The sequence below is a fragment of the Hyperoodon ampullatus genome, assembly GCF_949752795.1.
Source record: "Hyperoodon ampullatus genome assembly, chromosome: 17".
NCBI classification, from domain to species: domain Eukaryota; kingdom Metazoa; phylum Chordata; class Mammalia; order Artiodactyla; family Ziphiidae; genus Hyperoodon; species Hyperoodon ampullatus.
In genome coordinates, this window is record NC_136930.1 from 42,931,870 (window position 1) to 42,957,896 (window position 26,027).

At 36.7% G+C, this 26,027-nt stretch overlaps 1 protein-coding gene across 1 annotated transcript in view; it reads right to left on the minus strand.

Moving 5' to 3' along the window:
- Positions 1-1,187: 1,187 nt before the first annotated feature.
- The window catches only part of RGS22 (regulator of G protein signaling 22), a gene marked incomplete at its 3' end in the record, with an annotated part of 163,358 nt that continues 138,518 nt past the window's right edge, over positions 1,188-26,027 (minus strand). Inside the window, exons 24-26 of the mRNA XM_079722154.1 lie at positions 21,199-21,297; positions 1,436-1,529; positions 1,188-1,318 (exon numbers count right to left, since the gene is read on the minus strand). Of these exons, the coding sequence (XP_079578280.1) occupies positions 1,188-1,318; positions 1,436-1,529; positions 21,199-21,297 (324 nt within the window). The remainder of the gene's footprint in view (positions 1,319-1,435; positions 1,530-21,198; positions 21,298-26,027) is intronic.

Consider the following 26,027-nt stretch of genomic DNA (forward strand, 5'->3'; position numbering starts at 1 on the left):
AAAACAAGCTAAACTTTATTTAGATGATAGGCTTGCTCTAAAGCAGACCGTCAAAAACTCACTTGAGCTTCCATGTTAGTTAAATTTGGTTTAAAGAATTCCTGCAAAAAAAAAGAAGAAGAAGAAGAAGAAATGATTGAAACATAAGCTGCTAGAGAAAATTTAAATCCCAACCAACAAGAACAGAAACGTACACAGAGTTGTAAGAAGGATCAAAAAAGTTAACAAATGTGTCAGCACACCCTAAATGTTGGAAGGACTGTGAGGTTGGTCTAAGGGGTGGGGAAACTGACAGAGGGCACAGTGGGTAGGATAAATCAGAAGAGAAAAATGATGAGCAGGCTAAGAGCATAAAGGCCTGCTCATCAAACTCTCCCAAGAACCAGAAAACTAAGAATATTCAGAAACAAAAATCGAAGCTACAACATGGAAGATAAGAGAAAGGGGGCTTTTACTGGGTTCTCTAAGTATTAGGTCAATGGGTTACACATACATTACATTATACTAGTATACTACTTTGTAAGGGCATTGTTAAACTCTAACGCTAGTATCAAAACTGTATAATCACATCAGTATCTGTATGAGAGAAGGACCCCAGCTTGATTTTCAGTTCTTTCTTATATTCCCATCTTGGGAAAGTGGAACTTAGAAAAATTCAGCTTGGGAAACCTTGGGAAACTAAGCCCACTCTTCCATAAATGTTCTTTGTGGAAGAGAAGACTAGATAAGGAGTAGATAGAAGCAATAAATTATCATTCCCCAGGGGCCTTCCTATTCAGGAGACTGTGTCATTCAGAAGGGAGGCAAGGTGCTCCTAGCCATCAATTTGTTACTGGAGAGTGTAAGTGTATGTGTGTGTGTGTTGTGTGTGTGCACTGTGCAGGTGTGCATGTACATTAGTGTGTGAGTCAGAGGGACATGGATGGGACTGATCAATTCAGTCTATGACTTATCTTGTACCTATCAGCAGCAGCGTATACACTTCCATGAGTGCTGTCACTCTGGAAATAGGATGTAGTGTCGGGTATATGTCATAGTCTTTCCTCAACAGCAGAGGAGAAAAAAACAGAGACAGACGGAACACACACACTCTGAAATTCTCCTAACTTGGGGGTCAGAGCAGTTGGGAAGGAATCAGTCCTCATCCCTTCCTACCCTCTCCAGATGGCCAAGTGAGAGGTAGAGTTCTAACAATAAGGAAGAAAGAACCGAAGATAGACTATCACATGAAACTCACTCTGGATGTTGTGGGAAGATATGGTCTTTTTCAAAGACATAGCGGAACCAGTAGACTTGAAATTTGTAAAAGATGGTGTGGCTGCACAAAAATAAGAGAAATAAGGGAAACAGTGAAGTAATAATTAACAAAGTCCGCTAATATTAATCTGTAATAGAAGATAACAAAGCAACCCTGTAAGCAAAGAGCAAAAATTACCTGCAAACAACTTTCTTTCTACTTCTTCTTGAATTTTAAGAAGAATCCTTTCCTGTTCTAAGGCTTCTATGTACTTTGAGTAGCACCAGGTTGGCTAAAAAAACAATTTTCAAAATTAATTTTGGAAATATTTGCCCCAGGAAATAAACTGAATATAAGATAATATCAGCTCCCTCATTTAAACCGTTTACTCTAGAAGAACACATATAAAGAAACGTGCACATTTCAAAAATTTATATGAATTTTCATAAACAGAACTTACTGATTTTAACTTTTAACTGGGTAACAAAAATTATTATGGATCTACATTTATGTAGATATATTTATGATGAAGTAAAGGGATTTTTCTATAGCCTTGACCTAAATTTTTAATAATTTAATTTTTCTTCTAGTTTTATTGAGATGTAATTGACATATAGCACTGTTTAAGTTAAAGGTGTACAACAATAATGATTTGACTTACATCATGAAATGATCACAAGAGGTTTGGAAAACACCCATCACCTCATATAGATATAACATTAAAGAAATAGAAAAAAGAATTTTTTCCTTATGATGAGAAGTCTTAGGATTTACTCTCTTAACAGCTTTCATTTGTAACATACAGCAGTGTTCATTATTTTTATCACGTTGTACATTACCTACTTAGTACTTATTTATCTTATAAGTGAAAATTAATACTTTAGATTACGTTCATCTAACGCACCCTCCCTCCACCCTCCACCTCTGGTAGCCACAAATCTGATCTCTTTATCTATGAGTTTGTTTGTTTTGGAAGTATAATTGACTACAACACCATGCTGGTTCCTGGTGCACAACACAGTGATTCGATATTTCTATACATTAAAAATGATCACCGGGCTTCCCTGGTGGCGCAGTGGTTGAGAGTCCGCCTGCTGATGCAGGGGACACGGGTTTGTGCCCCGGTCCGGGAAGATCCCACATGCCGCGGAGCGGCTGGGCCCGTAAGCCATGGCCGCTGAGCCTGCACGTCTGGAGCCTGTGCTCCACAACGGGAGAGGCCACAACAGTGAGAGGCCCACGCACCACAAAAAAAAAAAAAAAATGATCACCATGATAAATCTAGTTGTCATCTGTCACAATAAAGATATTACATAATTATTGACTATATTCCCACACTATATATTTCATACCTGTGACTCATTTATTTTGTAACTGAAAGTTTCTACCTACCACTACCACTTACCTATTTCTCTCCTCCTACCAATACCCTCCCCTCTGGCACCCGTTTGTTCTCTGTGTCTAAGACTCTGTTTCTGTTTGGTTCCGTTTTGTTCATTGGTCTATCTCTGACTTATTTCACTTAGCATAATACCCCATAGGTCCATCATGCTATCACAAATGGCATGATTTCATTGCTTTTTATGGCTGAGTAATATTCCGGGGTGTGTGTGTGTGTGTGTGTGTGTGTGTGTGTGTGTACCACTTCTTCTTTATCTATTCATATATTGATTGGCACTTAGGTTGCTCCCATATCTTGGCTACTGTAAATAATCTTGCAATGAACATAGGGGTGAATGTATCTTTTAGAATCCATGTTTTTGTTTTCTTCACAAATGCTCAGTAGTGGAACTGCTGGATCTTATGGTAGCTCTAGTTTTAAGTTTTTGAGGACTCTCCATACTGTTTTTCAGAGTGGTTACACCAATTTACATTCCCACCAACAGTGTACAAGTGTTACATTTTCTGCACATCCTTGCCAAACTTGTTATTTGTTGTTTCTTGTTTTATTTACTTTTTTAAACATCTTTATTGGAGTACAATTGCTTTACAATGCTGTGTTAGTTTCTGCTGTATAACAAAGTGAATCAGCTAGATGTATACATATATCCCCATATCTCCTCCCACTTGCGTCTCCCTCCAACCCTCCCTATCCCACCCCTCTAGGGGGACACAAAGCACCTAGCTGATATCCATGTGCTATGCAGCTGTTTCCCACTAGCTAACTATTTTACATTTGGTAGTGTATATATGTCCATGCCACTCTCTCACTTTGTGCCAGATTACTCTTCCCCCTCCCCATGTCCTCAAGTCCATTCTCTATTTCTGCGTCTTTTTTCCTGTCCTGACCCTACGTTCTCCAGAACCATTTGTTTTCTTTTCATTTTTTTTTTTAGAATCCATATATATGTGTTAACATATGGTATTTGCATTTCTCTATCTGACTTACTTCCCTCTGTACGACAGTCTCTGGGTCCATCCAACTCACTGCAAATAACACAATTTCATTTCTTTTTATGGCTGAGTAATATTCCATTGTATATATGTGCCACATCTTCTTTATCCATTCATCTCTTGATGGACACTTAGGTTGCTTCCATGTCCTGGCTATTGTAAATAGTCCTGCAATGAACATTGTGGTACATGACTCTTTTTGAATTATGGTTTTCTCACGGTATATGCCCAGTAGTGGGATTGCTGGGTCGTATGGTAGCTCTATTTTTAGTTTTTTAAAGAACCTCCATACTGTTCTCCATAGTGGCCATATCAATTTACATTCCCACCAACAGTGCAAGAGGGTTCCCTTTTCTCCACACCCTCTCCAGCATTTATTGTTTGTAGATTTTTTGGTAATGCCCATTCTCACTGAAGGGAGGTGATATCTTATTGTAGTTCTGATTTGCATTTCTCTAATGATTAGTGATGTTGAGCATCCTGTCATGTGTTTGTTAGCAATCTGTATATCTTCTTTGGAGAAATGTCGATTTAGGTCTTCTGCCCATTTTTGCATTGGGTTGTTTGTTTTATTGATATTGAGCTGCATGAGCTGCTTGTATATTTTGGAGATTAATCCTTTCTCAGTTGCTTGGTTTGCAAATGTTTTATCCCACTCTGAGGGTTGTCTTTTCGTCTTGTTTATAGTTTCCTTTGCTGTGCAAAAGCTTTTAAGTTTCATTAGGTCCCATTTGTTTATTTTTGTTTTTATTTCCATTTCTCTAGGAGGTGGGTCAAAAAGGATCTTGCTGTATTTATGTCATAGAGTGTTCTGCCTACGTTTTCCTCTAAGAGTTTGATAGTGTCTGGACTTACATTTAGGTCTTTCATCCATTTTGAGTTTTTGTGTATGGTGTTAGGGAGTGTTCTAATTTCATTCTTTTACATGTAGCTGTCCAGTTTTCCCAGCACCACTTATTGAAGAGGCTGCCTTTTCTCCATTGTATATTCTTGCCCCATTTATCAAAGACAAGGTGACCATATGTGTGTGGGTTTATCTCTGGGCTTTCTATCCTGTTCCATCAATCTATATTTCTGTTTTTGTGCCAGTACCGAACTGTCCTGATTACTGTATCTTTAGAGTATACTCTGAAGTCAGGGAGCCTGACTCCTCCAGCTCCGTTTTCTTTCTCAAGATTGCTTTGGCTATTCCAGGACTTTTGTGTTTCCATCCAAATTGTGAAATTTTTTGTTCTAGTTCTGTGAAGAATGCCATTGGTAGTTTGATAAGGATTGCATTGAATCTGTAGATTGTTTGGGTAGTATACTCATTTTCACAATGTTGATTCTTCCAATCCAAGAACATGGTATATTTCTCCATCTGTTTCTATCATCTTTAATTTCTTTCAACAGTGTCTTATAGTTTTCTGCATAAAGGTCTTTGTTTCCTTAGGTAGGTTCATTCCTAGGTATTTTATTCTTTTTGTTGTAGTGGTACATGGGAGTGTTTTCTTAATTTCTCTTTCAGATTTTTCATCATTAGTGTATAGAATGCAAGAGATTTCTGTGCATTAATTTTGTATCCTGCTACTTTACCAAATTCATTAATTAGCTCTAGTAGTTTTCTGGTGGCATCTTTAGGATTCTCTAGGTACAGTATCATGTCATCTGCAAACAGTGTCAGTTTTACTTCTTCTTTTCCAATTTGTAGTCTTTTTATTTCTTTTTCTTCTCTGATTGCTGTGGCTAAGACTTCCAAAACTATGTTGAATAATAGTGGTGAGAGTGGGCAGTTTTGTCTTGTTCCTGATCTTAGTGGAAATAGTTTCAATTTTTCACCATTGAGAATGATGCTGGCTGTAGGTTTGTCATATATGGCCTTTATTATGTTGAGGTAAGTTCCCTCTATGCCTACTTTCTGGATGTTTTTTTTTATCATAAATGTGTGTTGTATTTTCTCTAAAGCTTTTTCTGCATCTATTGAGATGATCATATTGTTTTCATCCTTCAGTTTGGTAATATGGAGCACCACATTGATTGATTTGTGTATATTGATGAATCCTTGCATTTCTGGGATAAACCCCGCTAGATCATGGTGCATGATCCCTTTAATGTGCTGCTGGATTCTCTTTGCTAGTATTTTGTTGAGGATTTTTGCATCTATGTTCATCAGTGATATTGGCCTGTAGTTTTCTTTTTTTGTGACATCTTTGTCTGATTTTGGTATCAGGGTGATGGGGGCCTAATAGAATGCGTTTCAGAGTGTTCCTCCATCTGTTATATTTTGGAAGAATTTGAGAAGGATAGGTGTTAGCTCTTGTCTAAATGTGTGATAGAATTCGCCTGTGAAGCAATCTGGTCCTGGGTTTTTGTTTGTTGGAAGATTTTAAATCACAGTTTCAATTTCAGTACTTGTGATTGGTCTGTTTATATTTTCTATTTCTTCCTGCTTCAGTCTCAGAAGGTTGTGCTTTTCTAAGAATTTGTCCATTTCTTCCAGGTTGTCCATTTTATTGGCATATAGTTGCTTGTAGTAATCTCTCATGATCCTTTGTATTTCTGCAGTGTCAGTTGTTACTTCTCCTTTTTCATTTCTAATTCTATTTTTTTGAGTCTTCTCCCTTTTTTACTCGATCAGTCTGGTTAATGGTTTATCAATTTTCTTTATCTTCTCAAAGAACCAGCTTTTAGTTTTATTGGTCTTTGCTACTATTTCCTTCATTTCTTTTTCATTTATTTCTGATCTGATATTTATGATTTCTTTTGTTCTGCTAACTTTTGGGGTTTTTTTTTCTTCTTTCTCTAATCACTTTAGGTGTAAGGTTAGGTTGTTTATTTGAGATGTTTCTTGTTTCTTAAGGTAGGATTGTAGTGCTATAAACTTCCCTCTTAGAACTGCTTTTGCTGCATCCCATAGGTTTTGGGTCATCGTGGTTTCATTGTCATTTGTTTCTAGGTATTTTTTGATTTCCTCTTTGATTTCTTCAGTGATCTCTTGGTTATTTAGTAGTGTATTGATTAGCCTCCATGTGTTGTTTTTTTTTTTTACAGATTTTTTCCTGTAATTGATATCTAGTCTCATAGCTTTGTTTTCGGAAAAGATACTTGATATGATTTCAATTTTCTTAAATTTACCAAGGCTTGATTTGTGACCCACGATATGATCTATCCTGGAGAATGTCCCATGAGCACTTGGGAAAAACAGTATATTCTGTTGTTTTTGGATGGAATGTCCTATGAATATCAATTAAGCCCCTCTTTTTTAATGTATCATTTAAAGTTTGTGTTTCCTTATTTTCATTTTGGATGATCTGTCCATTGGTGAAAGTGGGGAGGTAAAGTCCCTTACTATGATTGTGTTACTGTCGATTTCCCCTTTTATGGCTGTTAGCATTTGTCTTATGTATTGAGTTGCTCCTATGTTGGGTGCATAAATATTATATTTGTTATATCTTCTTCTTGGATTGATCCCTTGATCATTATGCAGTGTCACTCTTTTCTCTTATGATAGCCTTTATTTTAAAGTCGATTTTGTCTGATATGAGTATTGATACTCTGCTTTATTTTGATTTGCATTTGCATGGAAGATATTTTTCCATCCCTTCACTTTCAGTCTGTATGTGTCCCTAAGTCTAAGGTGGGTCTCTTGTAGACAGCATATATACGGGTCTTGTTTCTGTATCCATTCAGGCAGTCTATGTCTTTTGGTTGGAGCATTTAATCCATTTACATTTAAGGTAGTTATCGATATGCATGTTCCTATCACCATTTTGTAAATTGTTTTGGGTTTGTTATCGTAGGTCTTTCCTTTTCTTGTGCTTCCTTCCTAGAGAAGTTCCTTTAGCATTTGTTGTAAAGCTTGTTTGGTGGTGTTGAATTCTCTTAGCTTTTCCTTGTCGGTAAAGGTTTTGATTTTCCGTTGAATCTGAATGAGATTCTTCGTGGGTAGAGTAACCTTGGTTGTAGGTTTTTCCCCTTCATCACTTTAAATATGTCCTGCCACTCCCTTCTGGCTTGCAGAGTTTCTGCTGAAAGATCAGCTGTTAACGTTATGGGGATTCCCTTGTATGCTATTTTTTGCTTTTCCCTTGCTCCTTTTAATATTTTTTCTTTGTATATAATTTTTGATAGTTTAATTAATATGTGTTTTGGCTTGTTTCTCCTTGGATTTATTCTGTATGGGATTCTCTGTGCTTCCTGGAGTTGACTATTTCCTACTCCATACTGGGGAAGTTTTCATTTATAATCTCTTCGAATATTTTCTCAGTCCCTTTTTTTCTTCTTCTGGGACTCCTATAATTAGAATGTTGGTGCCTTTAATGTTGTCCCAGAGGTCTCTGAGACTGCCCTCAATTTTTTTCATTCTTTTTTCTTTATTCTGCTCTGGGGTAGTTATTTACACTATTTTATCTACCAGGTCATTTATTCATTCTTCTGTCTCAGTTATTCTGCTATTGATTCCTTCTAGAGAATTTTAAATTTCACTTATTGTGCTGTTCATCATTGTTTGTTTGCTCTTTAGTTCTTCTAGGTCCTTGTTAAATGTTTCTTTTATTTTCTCCACTCTATTTCCAAGATTTTGGACCATCTTTACTATCATTACTCTGAATTCTTTTTCAAGTAGGCGGCCTATATCCTCTTCATTTGTTTGGTCTGGTTGGGGTTTTACCCTGCTCCTTTGTCTGCTGTGTACTTCTCTGTCTTTTCATTTTACTTAACTTACTGTGTTTGGTGTCTCCTTTTTGCAGGCTGCAGGTTCCTAGTTCCCATTGTTTTCGGTGTCTGCCCGCAGTGGGTAAGGTCGGTTCAGTGGGCTCTGTAGGCTTCCTGGTAGAGGGGACTGGTGCCTGTGTTCTGGTGCATGAGACTGGATCTTGTCTTTCTTGAGGGCAGGACCGCATCCGGTGGTGTGTTTTGGGGTGTCTGTGAACTTATTTTGATTTTAGGCAGCCTCTCTGCTAATGGGTGGGTTTGTGTTCCTGTCTTGCTAGTTGTTTGGCATAGGGTGTCCAGCACTATAGCTTGCTAGTTGTTGAGTGGAGCTGGGTCTTAGCGTTGAGATGGAGATCTCTGGAAAGCTTTTGCCATTTGATATTATGTTGGGCCGGAGATCTCTGGTGGACCAATGTTCTGAACTTGGCTCTCCCACTTCAGAGGCTCAGGCCTGACACCCGGCCGGAGCACCAAGATCCTGTCAGCCACTTGGCTCAGAAGTAAAGGTCGAAAAAAAAAGAAAGAAAGAAAGGAAAAAATATAATAAAATAAAATAATGTTAGTAAAATAAAAATTAAAAAGTATTATTAAAAATAAAAAAGTAATAAAAAAAATCAGGAAGAGAACAACCAAACCAAAAAACAAATCCACCAATGATAACAAGTGCTAAAACTATACCAAAAAAAAAAAAAAAAGGACAGACAGATCTGTAGGACAAATTGTAAAAGCAAACCTATATAGACAAAATCACACAAAGAAATATGCACAAACATACTCACAAAAAGAGAAAAAGGAAAAAATATATATATAAAAATAAAAAAGGAAGAGAGCAACCAAATCAATAAACACATCTACCAATGATAATAAGCTCTAAATACTAAACTAAAGTAAACATAAAACCAGAAACAAATTAGATACAGAAAGCAAACCCCAAGTCTACAGTTGCTCCCAAAGTCCACTGCCTCAATTTTGGGATGATTCATTGTCTATTCAGGTATTCCACAGATGCAGGGTACATCAAACTGATTGTGGAGATTTAATCCGCTGCTCCTGAAGCTGCTGGGAGAGATTTCCCTTTCTCTTCTTTGTTCGCACAGCTCCTGGGGTTCAGCTTTGGATTTGGCCTCGCCTCTGCGTGTAGGTCGCCTGAGGGCATCTATTCCCCACCCAGACAGGACGGGGTTAAAGGAGCGGCTAATTAGGGGGCTCTGACTCACTCAGGCCGGAGGGAGGGAGGGGTTCCGAACGCAGGGCATTCCTCTGTGGTGGCAGAGGCCAGCGTGATGTTGCAACAGCCTGAGGCGTGCCGTGTGCTCTCCCAGGGAAGTTGTCCCTGGATTACGGGACCCTGGCAGTGGCGGTCTGCACAGCCTCCTGGGAGGGGTGGTATGGATAGTGACCTGTGCTTTCACACAGGCTTCTTGGTGGCTGCAGTAGCAGCCTTAGTGTTTCATGCCCATCTCTCGTGTCTGTGCTGATAGCCGTGGCTCGTGCCTGTCTCTGGAATTCATTTAGGCAGTGCTCTGAATGCCCTCTCCTCGCGCACTCCAAAACAATGGTCTCTTGCCCCTGAGGCAGTTCCAGACTTTTTCCTGGACTCCCTCCTAGATAGCTGTAGTGCACTAGCCCCCTTCAGGCTCTGTTCATGCAGCCAACCCCAACCCTCTCTCTGGGGTCTGACCTATGAAGCCTGAGCCTCAGCTCCCAGCCCCCACCCACCCCAGCAAGTGAGCAGACAAGCCTCTCAGGCTGGTGAGTGCTGGTCGGCACCGATCCTCTCGGCGAAAATCTCTCCACTTTGCCCTCTGCACCCCTGCTGCTGCACTCTCCTCGTGGCTCTGAAGCTTTCCCCCACCCACCCCCTGTCTCTGCCAGTGAAGGGGCTTCCTAGTGTGTGGGAACTTTTTCTCCTTCACAGCTCCCTCCCAGAGGAGCAGATCCTGTCCCTATTCTTTTGTCTGTGTTTTTCCTTTTCTCTTTTGCCCTACCCAGGTACCTGGGGAGTTTCTTGCCTTTTGGGAAGTCTGAGGTCTTCTGCCAGCATTCAGTAGGTGTTCTGTAGGAGTTGTTTCACACGTAGATGTATTTTTGATGTATTTGTGGGAAGGAAGGTGATCTCCACGTCTTACTCCTCTGCCATCTTGAAGGTGCCTCATTGTGATTTACATTTGCATTTTCCAATGGTTAGTGATGTTGAGCATCTTTTCATGTGCCTGTTGGCCACTCATATGTGTTCTTTGAAAAAATATCTATTCAGGACCTCTGTTCCGTTTTTTACTTGGGTTGTTTGCTTTTTCAATATAGAGTTGTATGAGTTCTTTGTATTGTTTGGATATTAACCCTTTGGATATATTGTTTGCACATATCTTCTCCAGTTCAGTAGGTGACCTTTTTGTTTTGTTGATAGTTTCCCTCACTGTGGATAAGCTTTTTAGTGTGATGTAGTGCCATTTGTTTATTTTTGCTTTTGTTTCCTTTGCCTAAGGAGACATATCCAAAAATTTTACTAAGACAGGGGGTACAGCTCAGTGGTAGAGCATTTGACTGCAAAAATTTTACTAAGACAGATGTCAAAGAATGTACTGCCTATGTTTTCTTCTAGAAGTTTTATGGTTTCAGGTCTTATATTTAAGCCTTTAATCCATTTTGAGATTATTTATGTATATGGTGTCAGAAAGTGGTCCAGTTTGATTCTTTTGCATGTAGCTGTTCAGTTTTTCCAACACCATTTTAAAAAAAATATTTATTGATTGATTGATTTAGGCTGCACCGGATCTTAGTTGCAGCATGAAAACTCTTAGTTGTGGCATGCGAACTCTTAGTTGCAGCATGCATGAGGGATCTAGTTCCCCAATGAGAGATTGAACGTGGGCCCCCTGAATTGGGAGCACAGAGTCTTACTCACTGGACCACCAGGGAAGTCACAACACCATTTACTGAAGAGGCTGTCTTTTCCACATTATATATTCTTGCCTCCTTTGTTATAGATTAATTGCCCATATCAGTGTGGAATCATTTGTGGGCTCTTTATTTGGTTCCATTGATATATGTGTCTGATTTTGTGCCAGTACCATACTGTTTTGAAAACTGTAGCTTTGTAGTATAGTTTGAAATGAGGGATGTGTGATAACTCCTGTTTTTGTTCTTCTTTCTTACAAGTGTTTTGGCTATTCGAGGTCTTCTGTGTTTCTCACAAATTTTAGAATTATTTCTTCTATTTCTGTGATGAATGCCATTGGTATTTTGATAAGCATTGCACTGAATCTGTAGATTGCCTAGGTATTTGGTCATTTTAACAATATTAATTCTTTCAATCCATGAGCACAGTGTATCTTTCCATCTGTTTGTGTCATCTTCAATTACTTTCATAGGTACCTTGTAGTTTTCTCAGTACAGATCTTTTATCTCCTTTGTTAGATTTATTCCAAGATATTTTATTCTTTTGAATGTGACTGTGAATAGGATTGTTTTAATTTCTCTTTCTGGTAGTTTGTTGTTACTGTCCAGAAATGCAACAGATTTCTGTATATTAATTTTGTATCCTGCAACTTTACTGAATTCACTGACGAGTTCTAGTAGTTATTTGGTGGTGTTTATAGGATTTTCTATATATAGTATCATGCCATCTGTAAACAGTGACAGTTTTACTTCTTTCTCAATTTGGATTCTATTTATTTCTTTTTCTTGCCTAATTGCTGTGGCTCGGACTTCTAATATTATGTTGAATAAAAGTGACCAGAGTGGGTATACTTTTCTTTGTCCTGATCTCAGAGGAAATGCTTTTAGCTTTCCATCACTGAGTATGATGTCAGCTGTGCACCTGTTATATATAGCCTTATTATGTTGGGGTATGTTCCTTTATACTAACTTTGTTGAGTATTTTTTATCATAAATGTGAATTTTGTTAAAAGCTTTTTCTTCATCTATTGAGATGATTATATGATTTTTATTCTTCAGTTTGTTAATGTGGTGTATCACATTGATTGATTTGCAAATACTGAACCATCCTTGTATCAGTGGGATAAATGCCACATGATCATGGTGTAAGATCCTTTTAATGTATTGTTGAATTTAGTTTCCTAATATTTTGTTGAGGATTTTCACAGCTATGCTCATCAGTAATATTGGCCTGTAATTTTTTCATGTGTGATATCGTTGTCCAGTTTTGGTATCAGGGTGATGGTGGCCTCATAGATTGAGTAGGGAAGCATTCCTTCCTCTTCAAGTTTTTGAAATAGTTTGAGAAGGATAGGTGTTAACTGTTCTCTAAATGTTTGATAGAATTTAAATGTGAAACCATCTGGTCCTGGAACTTTTTGATTACTGAATCAACTTCTTTACTGTTAATTGGCCTGTTCATATTTCCTATTTCTTTCCGATTCAGTCTTGAGAGATTGTACATTTCTAGGAATTTGTCCATTTCATCTGGGTTGTCCATTTTAATGACATATAATTGTTTGTAGTAATCTCTTATACTCCTTTGTATTTCTATGGTGCCAATGTAACTTCTCCTTTTTCATTTCTGATTTTATTTTATTTTATTTATTGCCCTTTCTCATTTTTTCTTGGTAAGTCTTGTTAAAGGTTTATCACTTTTGTTTATCTTTTCAAAAACCAGTATTTGGTTTCATTGATCTTTTACTTTTTTGGCCTCTATCTTATTTATTTCCTCTCTGATCTTTATTATTTCCTTCCTTCTGTGACTTTGGGCTTCATTTGTTCTTCTTTATCTAATTAAAGAAGGTAGATGGTAGGTTAGGTTGTTTATTTGAGATTTTTCTTCTTTCTTGAGGAAGGCCTATATGGTTATAAACTTCCCTCTTAGAACTGCTTTTGCTGCATCCCATATAGTTTTAAAAAATTGAAGTATAGCTGATTTACAATGTTGTGTTAACTTCTGCTGTACAGCAAAGTGATTCAGTTATATATATATTATACATATACACACATACATACAATCTTTTAAATACTGTTTTCCATTACGGCTTGTTACAAGATATTGAACATAGTTCCCTGTGCTATACAGTAGGACCTTATTGCTTATCCATTCTATATATACCAGCTTGCATTTGCTAGCCCCAAACTCCCACTCCATTCCTCCCCCACCACCCCTTCCTTGGCAACCACAAGTGTGTTCTCTGTGTCTGTGAGTCTGTTTCTCTTTTGTAGATAAGTTCATTTGTGTCATATTTTAGATTCCACATATAAGTGATATCATATGGTATTTGTCTTTCTTCTTCTGACTTACTTCACTTAGTATGATAATTTCTAGGTCTACCCATGTTGTTACAAATAGCATTATTTCATTCTTTTTTATGGCTGAGTAGCATTACATTGTATATGTGTACCACATCTTCTTTACTCATCTGTTGATGGACATTTAGGTTGTTTCCAGGTCTTGGCTACTGTAAATAGTACTGCTATGAGCATAGAGGTGCATGTATCTTTTTGAATTATTGTCTGCATATATGCCCAGAAGTGGGATTGCTGGATCACATAGCAACTCTATTTTTAGTTCTTTGAGGATACTCCATACTGTCTTCCATAGTGGTTGTACCAATTTACATTCCCACCAGCAGTGTAGGAGGGTTCCCTTTTCTCCACACCCTCTCCAGCATTTGTTATTTGTAGATTTTTTAAAATGATGGCCATTCTGACTGGTGTGAGGTGGCACCTCATTGCAGTTTTGATTTGCATTTCTCTAATAATTAGAGATGTTGAGCATCTTTTCATGTGCCTGTTGGCCATCTGTATGTCTTCTTTGGAGAAATGTTTGTTTAGGTTTTCTGCCCATTTCTCAATTGGGTTGTTTTTGTTGTTGTTGTTGAGTTGTATGAGCTGTTTGTATAATTTAGAAGTTAAGCCCTTGTTGGTTGCATCATTTGCAAATATTTTCTCCCATTCCATAGGTTGTCTTTTCCTTTTGTTTGTGGTTTCCTTTGCCATACAAAAGCTTGTCAGTTTGATTCACTCCAATTTGTTTATTTTTGCTTTTATTTCTATTGTCTTGGGAGACTGACCTAAGAGAACATTGCTAGGATTTATGTCAGAGAATGTTTTGCCTATGATCTCTTCTAGGAGTTTTATGGTGTCTTATGTTTAAATCTTTAAGCCATTTTGAGTTTATTTTTGTGTATGGTGTGAGGGTGTGTTCTAACTTCATTGGTTCACATGTGACTGTCCAACTTTCCCAACAGCACCTGCTGAAGAGACTATCTTTTTCCCATTGTACGTTCTTGCCTCCTTTGTCAAAAATTAATTGACCATAGGTATGTGGGTTTATTTCTGGGCTGTCTATTCTGTTCCATTGATCTATATGTGTGTTTTTGTGCCAATACCACGCTGTTTTGATTACTGTGTCTTTGCATCCCATACAGTTTTGAGTGTGGCATTTCCATTTTCATTTATCTGGAGGTATTTTCTAGTTTCCTCTTTGATTTCTTCATTGACCCATTGGTTTTTTAGTAGATTGTTGTTTAGTCTCCACGTGTTCATTCTTTTCCCACTTTTCTTTCTTTAATTGACTTCTCATTTCATAACATTTGTTGGAGAAAATGCTTGATATAATTTTTATCCTCTTAAATTTGTTGAGACTTGTTTTGTGGCCTAACATGTGATCTATCCTTGAGAATGTTCCATGTGCACTCAAAAAGAATGTGTATTCTGTTGTTTTAGGATGTAATGTCCTGTAGACATCTATTAAGTCCAACTGGTCTATTGTGTTATTTAAGACCACTTATGCCATACTGATTTTCTTTCTGGATGATCCATCCATTGATGTAAGTGGACTACTCCTACTATTATTATATTATTGTCAATTTCTCCCTTTATGTCTGTTAATATTTGCTTTATATATTTAGGTGCTCCTGTATTGGGTGCATATATGTTAATGAGTATACTATTATCTTCTTGTATTGATCCTTTTATCATTATATAATGCTCTTCTTTTTCTTTTGTTACAGTCTTTATTTTAAAGTTTATTTTGTCTGAGTATTGCTACTGGAAGTTTGTCATTTCCATTTGCATGAAATTTCTTTTTCCATACCCTCACTTTCAATCTGTGTGTCTTTAGCTTTGATATGAATCTCTTGTAAGCAACATGTAGCTGGATTTTTTTTTAATCCAATCAGCCACCCTATGACTTTTCATTGGAGTATCTAGTCCATTGACATTTAAAGTGATTATTGATAAGTATGTACTTATTTTGTTACTTGTTTTCTGATTGTTTCTGAAGTTTTTTCATTTCTTCTTCTTTTAGTTTATTCCCTTGTGGTTTGATGAGTTTCTTTAGTGGTATGCCTGTGTTCCTTTCTCTCCAATTTCTATGTATCAATTGTGGGTTTTTGATTTGTGGTTTTAATGGGGTTCATATATGTTGATGTAAAACTACATTTGTTTTAAACTGATAGTCATTTAAGTTCAAACATATTCTAAAATCTCTACATTTTTTACTCCCCTCCCCCACATTTTGTGTTTTTGATTTCATATTTATCGCCTTCATGATTATCCCCTGTTTATTTAGTTATAGTTGATTTTACAAGTTTTGTCTTTTAATCTTCATACTAGCTTATTTAGGTGGTTGATCCATAGCCATTACTATATATTTGACTTTATTAGTGGGATTTTTCCTTTTCTATAAACTCTTCTTGTTGTAGCCCTTTATTTCCTCTTAGAGAAGACCCTTAAGCACTCCTTTTAGGGCCAGTTTCATGTTAAGAAACTCTTTCAGTTTTTGTTTGTTTGATAAGTTCTTTATCTCTCCTTCAGTTCTGAATGATAAACTTTCTGGGCAGACTATCCCATGTTGTAGGTGTTTCCCTTTCAGCACTTTAAATATATCATGTCATTCCCTTTTGGCCAGCAAATTTCTGCAGAAAAATTAGTTGATTGCCTTATGGGTTATATGTGACTTTTTTTCTCTTGCTGCCTTTAAAATTTTCTCCTTATCGTTAACTTTTGCCAATTAATTATGATGTCTTGGTGTGGGTCTCTTTGGGTTCATCTTGTTTGGGACTCTCTGTATTTCCTATATCTGTATATCTATTTCATTCTTCAGGTTGGGAAATTTTCAGCCATGATTTCATGAAATACATTTTCAATCCCTTTCTCTCTTCTCGTTTTGGGACCCATATAATGTGAATGTTAGTATGCTTGATGTTGTCTTAGAGGTCCCTTAAACTGTCCTCATTTAAAATTTTTGGTTTTCTTTTTCTTTTTGGGTGATTTTCATTTTTCTCCCTTCCAGGTCACTTATGCATTCTTTTGTATCACATAGTCTCCTGTTAATCACTTCTAGTGTGTTTTTCATTTTAGGTATTGTATTCTTCAGCTCTGACTGGTCCTTTTTTACATTTTCTAGGCCCTTGTTAAAATGTTCACTGTGTTTTCCATTATTTTCACAAGTTCAGTGAACATTCTTATTACTAATGCTATAAACTCTCTATGTGGTAAATTATTTATCTGTTTCATTTTTTTCAGAGTTTTTCCTTGTTCTTTCATTTGAGAAAAACTCCTCTGTCTTCTCATTTTAACTTTTTATATCTCTATGAAATTAGGTGAAACAGTTTACCTATCCTGGTCTTGAAGGGGTGTCCTTTTATGGGAGTGTCCCTATGCAGTCATCATGTGCCCAGTGGTTTGGTGGGAGAGCTGGATACGAAGTAAGCACAGGTCATGTCTTCCCCCAGGTCGCTGTGGTAGCTATCACCTTTGTGGACTGAAGCCAGCACCAGATATAAGCAAGGGACTCTCCTATGCTCAGTATCCATCACCACCCTATCAGGGGTGGGGGTGGGTCCAAAGTTGCTGGAGCGGAAGCACTGAGGATCAGGTCTGAGGTGATTCCTTTCCCTCTAAGTGTGCACTCTCCTCCCTCCTGATAATGGCACCTTCATCTGAGAAGGAAAGAGCACCAAACAAAGAGGGGCCAGAGCAGGTTCCAGATGCAGGCTGGGGCATGTGCTGGGATGGCCATGGGAAACTGGCCAGAGCCCTGGGTAGCTTCAATCTGCTTCCTCCACCTTGTTTTGTGAGTAAGCAAGCATGAGTGGAGTCTAGGTTTCTTACAGCCCTCCAGTAAGTCCTGCTGGTTTTCAAACCAGCTAAGGGGACTTGTCTTCCTGATGTTGGGTCTCAGAGCTGGGGTTCCCAATATGTACTTTGAACCCCTTAATCTCCAGGGAGGATCTCTGAGCCCATGATATACCCCCCCCTTCTGTGTCTCCTTCTAGGGGTGCAGGTCCTGACCTGATTGCTTCCCCTCACTTCCTGACTCTGTAGATCTTTCCTTACAGCCTTGGTTGTAGAACTGTCTTTCTGCAAACCTAGTTTGTTCTCACAAGTAGATGTATTTTTGATGTGTTCGTGGGGGACCTGAGTTCAGCATCCTCCTATTCTGCCATCTTGATCTCCCAATCAAAAGTAATTTTTGCTTGGTATGTTTTTATTGCCATTTTATTATTTGTTTTGGGGTTGTTTTGTAGTTCATTTTCTTTCCTTTCTTCTTCTTTTGTTCTCCTCCCTTTTTATTTGATGACTACCTTAATGTTATGTTTGTACTCCTTTTTCTCTTTTGAGTGTGTACCTGTTACAGATTTTTGGTTTGTGGTTACCATGAAGTTTATATATAGCAATCTCTCTCTATATATGGTTATCTTATGTTGCTGACCTCTTAAGATCAAATGCATTTTAACAACCCTGCATTTTTTTACTGCTCCCCCCAAATTTACTAGTTATGACTCCATATTTTACATCATTTTCTTTTTTGTATCCCTTAACTACATATTGTGGATATAGATGATTTTATGACTTTTACTTTTAACTTTCCTACTAGCTTTATAAGTGGTTAATATACTACCTTTACTACATATTTGCCTTTAACAATAGTATTTTTCCTTTTGTAATTTTCACATTTCTAGTTGTGGCCTTTTCTTTTCCATGTAGAGGAGTCCCTTTAACATTTCTCGTAAGGTTGGTTTCGTGGTGCTAAACTCTTTTAACTTTTGCTTTTCTGTAAAACTTTTGATATCTCCTTCAAATCTGAATGAAAGTCTTGCTGGGTAGGTTGTAGGTTTTCCCTTTCATCACTTTAAATATATCATGCCATTCCCATCTGGCCGATAGAGTTTCTGCTGAAAAGTCAGCTGATAGCCTAATGGGAGTTCACTTATACATAGCTTGTTGCTTTTTCCTTGATGCTTTTAATAGTCTCTTTTTATGTTTAATTTTTGCCATTTTATTTTATTTTATTTTATTTTTAGGTAAGAAGTGGGTTTATTTAGAGAGAAACACACTCCACAGACAGAATGTGGGCTATCTCAGAAGGTGAGGGCAGCCTTGGGAGAAACACATTCCACAGACAGAGTGCAAGCCATCTCAGAAGGTGGGAAAGGCCTAATTTTTGCCATTTTAAATAGAACATGTCTTGGTACAGTCCTCTTTGGTTTGATCCTGTTTGGGACTCTGAGCTTCCCAGACCTGGATGTCTGTTTCCTTTCACAGGTTAGGGAAATTTTCAGCTATTATATGTTCAAATAAGTTCTTCACCCCTTTCTCTCTCTTTCTTCTCCTTCTGGGACCTCTATAATGTGAATGTTAGTGTGGTTGATGTTGTCCCAGAAGTTTCTTAAACTGTCCTCATTAAAACATTTTTTTTCTTTTTTCTGTTCCACTTCAGTGATTTCCACTATTCTGTCTTTCAGTTCACTGATCTGTTCCTCTGTATCATTTTGTTGATTTCTTCTAGAGTATTTTTAATTTCAATTATTGCACTTTTCAGCTCTGTTTGGGTCATCTTTATATTTTCTAATTTTGTTAAAAACTTCTAACTCTGCTCATCCATTCTTCTCCCAAGTTCTTTGAGCATCTTCATGATCATTATCTTAAACTCTGTATTGAGTAGATTGCTTATCTCCACTTAGTTCTTCTTCTGGAGTTTTATTTTATTCCTCTGTTTGGAACATATTTCTTTGTCACCTCATTTTGCCTATTCACTGTTTTATTTCTATGCATTTTGTAGGTTGGTTATGTTTCCTGATATTAGAGAAGTGGTCTTATGTAGGAAACATACTATGGGGCCAGAAGTGCACTCCTGTCTGGTCATCAGACCTATATGATTTAGGGATGCTCTCTCTGCGGACTGCCTGGGTCCTTTTGTTGTGGCAGGCTGACTGCTACAGGTGTGCTGGTTGGCGTGGCTGGCCCTGTCTGGTTGGTTGCCAGGACCTGCCTTGTGTAGGGGCTGTCAGCCACTGGTAGGGGGGCTAGGTCCTGGCACAGATGGCTGCAAGGTCAGGGAAGTCCTGGTCTTGGTCCACCGGTTGGCAGGACTGGGTCATAAGACTGGTTTTGGAGCTAATGTAGGCTTGCTGATTGGTGGGGCTATGGCCCAGGGCATCCCAGGATGGTGCTGGTCTACCAGTTGGTGGGTTAGATCTTACAGCTGGCTGTGGGGCTGCTGTGGTCTTGGGGCTATCTAGGCCTTTGATGTAAAGTTTTAAACTCCCTGGCCCTAGGTTGGTGGGGCAGGGATGTGAGTGTTTTGGTGTACTATTTCTCAGTGAATCAATGTTGAAAAAGTTTAGATTTCTTGACAGCTATTCAGTCACATTTATACATTCAACTTGACTATGAATTTAGGTGTTTAGGAAAGATCCAAGTTTTTTTTTCGGGGGGGTAGTTATGCTTTTGGAACAATTACCATTCTTCAGTGTGCAAAATCTACCTGAGACAGATGCATATACAGAGCAGCCACACTGGCAAAATCATAGTGTATTATTATTTTACCAATTACTAGAGTAATTCAACATGTGTACCTTAATAGCAATAAGAATAAGAATAATTTATATTTATAAAATGCTTTTTGTTTCCAAAAGCTTTTTAGTTTCTTACAAAAGTCTTGAGATATATGACAGGATATCACCACCACCATCATCATCATCATCATCATCATCATCATCATCATTCATTTCTCTTTCTTTCTCTCTTTAACAGATAAGGAAACAGGCTCAAAGGAGAAGTGATTTTTTTTAAGCCTTCAAAGTAATACTGACTTGTAAGTGACAGAGTAAAAATTAGAAGCCTAGTATCTCTAATTCCACATCTCCTCACTTTATTGTTACACAGTGTTTCTGAAACTTAATGCTAGTCATTTGCTAATAAATGTACTTCCAAATGGCATTATTAGGTAACACACTTTTAGACATGTCTTTTTCAATATACGGTTCCACAAAATTGGACATTTCTCTTCTCTTAATAATAGCTTTGTAGTCTATTGGTTATCTTAGCTGGGTAGCTGAACACATTTGACATTCTCAAGTATCAAAAAGACTGTTTCTTAAGCTAGTATTATCATATGATACAAACAATTTCAATACCAGTCTTTAAAAATGGACATAAATTAAACTTATGAAATTTCTGGGACATGATATTAATGTATGTTATAAATGTAAATATAAACATAAAAACTCTACATTAGTTGATGATGATGTATTAGTCAATTTTATGACCACTTCAAAGATTTAAAAAACTGAAACTAGCATCTGACATTCTTTCTTTTCTTGACCCAAGAAAATATCAACCTGTATATATTCTCTTATTCTATATCATTATCTCTTTTCCAATAAGATAGTTATTTCAACTTCTGCCACTAAAATCTTCTTCATATGTATCAAGAAATCATTTCCCCTGAGTATGTTGTCCAGGATCAGCTGAAATTTTAATGTTCTCTGAAGGCTGAAGGAAATTCTCTTCCAATCTCTCTTAGTGATATAATTTTAGCCTCATTTTCAAACACAACTTTACTACTATAAAATGACTCAGTTATTGCATTCTGCTATACAATGCTCTACAGAAGAAGGGATATCTTTCCTGCTTACCTGTCGGCCGTATGCTTGCAGGCCTAAACCTGGGTCACTGATTAAAGTAGCTGTTTTGATAGCAGATCCTGAAGTACTTGGATATTGTTTGATTCCATCCTGTAATTATATTAAATTAAATTATTCCAAAAAAGGGGTAACACTATATTAACATAAACTTACAGTTCAGAAGTCATAACATCATATGAAAAAATATTTTGTGGTAAGCATCACACCACAAGGTTTCATCAAGTCAATGTCATGAATATGACATATTCTACTGTTATGATCTTTAATTTCTTTCATACTAATATAAAAATATTAAAAAATAAATGAGAAATTATAAAGTAGAATATAATGATCACCTCCAAATTCTAGCTTCCAAGAAAAACCACTACATTTTCATGAACATCCATCCAAACTTCTCACTAGACAAATGCTTAGATATAATCTATAACTTGAATATTGATATTTTATAACCTAAATTTCATATAAATGGAATCACACTATACAAGCTCTTTTAAAATCTGCTTTTTCACGAAAAATATCATGAAAACATTTCTCTGTGAATAAATAAAGAACAGGAATATAAGGGCAGGGTCTTTGTATCATTCACCAAGTATGCCTACTGCAGAACACAGAGTATATACTTAAGTATTTGTTGGATGATGGAATGCATAAATTACATCATCATTTTCACTGGATGAATGGTCTTTTTTAAAAAAATTATTTATTTTATTTTTAGCTGTGTTGGGTCTTCATAGCTGCGCACGGGCTTTCTCTAGTTGCAGCGGGCGGGGGTTACTCTTCCTTGCTGTGCGCGGGCTTCTCATTGCAGTGGCTTCTCTTGCTGCGGAGCACGGGCTCTAGGCACGCAAGCTTCAGTAGTTGTGGCACGTGGGCTTAGTTGCTCCACGGCATGTGGGATCTTCCCAGAACAGGGCTTGAACCTGTGTCCCCTGCATTGGCAGGCGGATTCTTAAGCACTGTACCATCAGAGAAGCCCTGAATGGTCTTATACACTCAAATAGTTGTTGAATGATTAAAGAATAAACTACATTATCAGTTCAACAGGTAAATAATATTCTAGTAAAGGAATGTACCATAGATGATTTAACCAATACCTGCTATTAGAAATTTAAGTCATTTAAAATTTTTACTATTATAAACAATGCTGTATACAAACATCTTTCTGCACTTTTAAAATTCTCTCCTTTAGAATAAATATCTAGAAGTCTATCTGCCGGATTAAAAAGAATGAACATCTTAAACAATAAAAGTTGTCAAACTGCCCTTCAGAAACAAAGCACCATTTTACACTTTCTCCAATAATGCATGAATCTGCAGGCCTCTTCCTCATACCCTCAACCAACACTGGATATTTTCTTCTTTGCCAGTCTACACGTCTTTGGTTACTAGTGAGGTTGAACATCTTTTAATGCTTTTAATCATTTGTATTTCTTTTGAGAATTGCCTGTTGATGCCCTTTGCCCTATTTTTTTGTTAAGAGTATTTATGATTTATTTTTATAACATATCATACATTTTATGTTTTCCCAATTTGTCTTTTAACCTTGGTTTTGGCCATTTAAACTTTAAAATTTTTTACTGGTCCTTTGTTAATGAATTTGCCACTGTTCATTTTAAGTACTTGATATTAAACTACATGAAAGTTTTCCATGAGATTGTTTCTTCTGTCATAACTTTCTTCAGATTACCTAGTTTCATTTGATTCCTTTATAAGAAAGAGAGATGAAGGATATAATTGATATTAGTATTTTTATTATAAAGAAGGCCAATTACTGCTACAATATTAAAAATAACATTTACTTTATGACATGTATTATTCTTCACATACTATATTTAATTCTACCCTGTGATGTAAGTTCTATTACTATTTCCATTTTCCTGGGAAAAAAAAACAATGAGGTTTTCGGAAGTGAAGTGGTTTCCCTGAGATATTAGAACTGATCAATGATAAGGCTAGGATTCAAATCCAGGCAGTCTGACTCTAGAAACTGCCCTCCTAACCACTAAACTACATTGTCTCAGATCAAATGATACCTTACAATTGTATAGTGGAATACCTTACATATTCTTTTATTCATATCATTTCAATGAATCCCTCTCAAATCATATGAGATTAATATCACCACCATTAGTCGATAGATGAATTTGAGGTTAAGAGGGTTATGAGTCGTGCCCATGGTTACCTAAGGAAGTCAAATATTTTTCAGTGATTTTTTTCAGAGGATACACTTTTACGTTACAAAAAAATTATGAGTTTCCCATATTCACTTTTTCCAACATTTCCTCATACGTCTTCATTGACAATAAAATCCTGGAACAAATGTCGACTCTACTGGTCTTCCTTAGCTTACACTTTCCGTGTTAAAATAAATGCATGTGCGAAATTTGTAGTTACTAATAAGTGATGGCAATATGTTTATTGTGTAAAGTAAGAATATTCAGAAGTAGAATTCCTATGTTTTCTTTAGGATTATTCACCCTACAAAACGAATGTCAATATTTGTACCTAACCCTGTTAGCAGTTATCAGTTGACAGATATGGACAGATCAGAAAATCACTTAAAGACATTTGCATTTCCATAACTGAAGTATAATATGGATGATATAAAGATACATCCTGGATTTTCTGGAGAAGCAGCAATTTCAGATTTTCTCTACCCTCATCACACTGTATATTTCAACTTTTGTTTCAGACAATATGTTTATCATATATCTAAGCAAACTGAAAATACTTGGGATGACACTTAGAGAGCTGTGAAGTTCTTCCTAAGTGTTTAGGATACAGTAAGAGATCTTTATATCCTCCTTACTTCTATATTGTTTATTCAATAAGCATATATTTAGAACCATTTGTTAAAATCCTATTTAAGACTAACTCAAATTTACCTATTCTTTGAGATCCTTTACCTTTCCCTCACAAATAATTAATTCCTCATTTTCTGGGATTTCAGTTTTTGTTTATATTCTTTTCAGTTAAGTGTATGTGTATATCTATCTATCCTTACACTATATGTAAATTATATTCATATCCCTAGCATATGTAGTAGGGATCAATATGAATACATGATCAATAAAACTCTATGTAGTAGATGATCAGTAAAAGTCTGGTGAAAGAAGCAGGAAAAGGATTAGGAGGGGAAGCTCTTTTGAGAGACTATTTAGGCCACATTAGTAGAAAACGCAGCAGACTCACGTGAGACTCATCTGATTGGTGAAGTTATTCATGTGCCACGGGTGGAATCAGAAAAGAGCTCCAAGCATACATGTTAGACAACATTCTATTTTTTCTCCCTACATCAACCCTTCAAATATATTTCCTTACTGAGCCTACCAACTTAGGATCACATTCAGGCAGCTCAGTCAGACATGGACTTGCCTCAAGGGACTGGAGAAGGTAAATGAGACGATTTTTATTTAGTGAACTCTGTTTTTCGTCAGATTATATAGATTGGGCCAGATGCATAGTTGGTTTGAGGGGGAAATCAGCTTTTGTATTATTTGATCTATCATTTATCACCTAAACCACTGGAAGGGAAATAATTGCAGAAATTGTTAAAATAAATAAGCCAAAAATAATTATATTTAATAACATTTCATTTCCATACATGGGATATATATGTGTATATATTTGCTGCATGGTTAAAGAACTCACAATACATCAACAAAAATACGTGAAGCCACATTGTGAAGAACTGATTCAGTAGAAGCAAGATTTTGCAGACACATCTTCCTATTTTCTCGCTCTTATGTCTTCCCTGATTCTCATTCCCTGAGGGTACTGGAAATGCCCTCAACTTCTGGATGATAGAATACATCAACCAAAGATAAGCTTCTGAAAATGTGATAATTTTTTGTAGCATCATTCATATAAAAATGTTATTATATATTAAATACTTACAAAAACATTTATAGCACTCACATAAGATATGAATAAATATACCACCAAAGCTTAAGAAATGCAATATCACCAGTACCTCTGTTCCCCTTTGTGTCACTCTCCAATCCCATCATCTATCTCGACCCAACCCATGAAGGTAACCGCTATACTGCATTTTGTATGTTTATTATTTCTTTTTCTTATTTATAGTTTCCCACATTTGTATTGATTAGTTTTATACGAATTTTAACTTTATATAAGCAGAATTGACTGGTTCTATTCATTTGCAAATTTTCCACTCAACATTATACTCCTGCTATACATCTATGTTTACTATTGTGGTTAGTTTATTTGTTTTCCATCACAGCACAGTATTCTACTACATGAATTTGTTTTTCCAATCTCCTGTTAATAGACATTTGAATAGCTTCTGATTTTTTGCTATAGAAAACATGGGTGCTATAAACCATGTGCATGTCTCCTGATATTTGTGTCCATGAATTATTCTAGGATATATCTCCTGATATTTGTGTCCATGAATTATTCAAGTAGATTTGATAAGTTGAAGGCTAAGTGCATCTTTTAATTTACTGGATAAAGTCAAATTGTTTTCTAAAGTGACTATCAATGTACACTCCCATCCATAGTGTGTAAGAGTTCTGACTGCTCCCTATTATTGGTGGTTGAGGAAAATATAAGACATTTCAAAATGAGCAGAAAATGGCAGGTGATATGCATATAAAACCATTACAAGAATAAAACAGAAAATGAGAACTCCAATATTTTAGCTGATGACACTACTCTCCAAGAAATCTAATCATGAATCAGAGGAAAACTCTAACATAGGAGCCCAAAGTGGATAAAATATCCCTACACAAACATTTTCAAATATGAAATACTCCAAACCATAAATGCAGAAACTCAGGAACACCGAATAGCCTAAG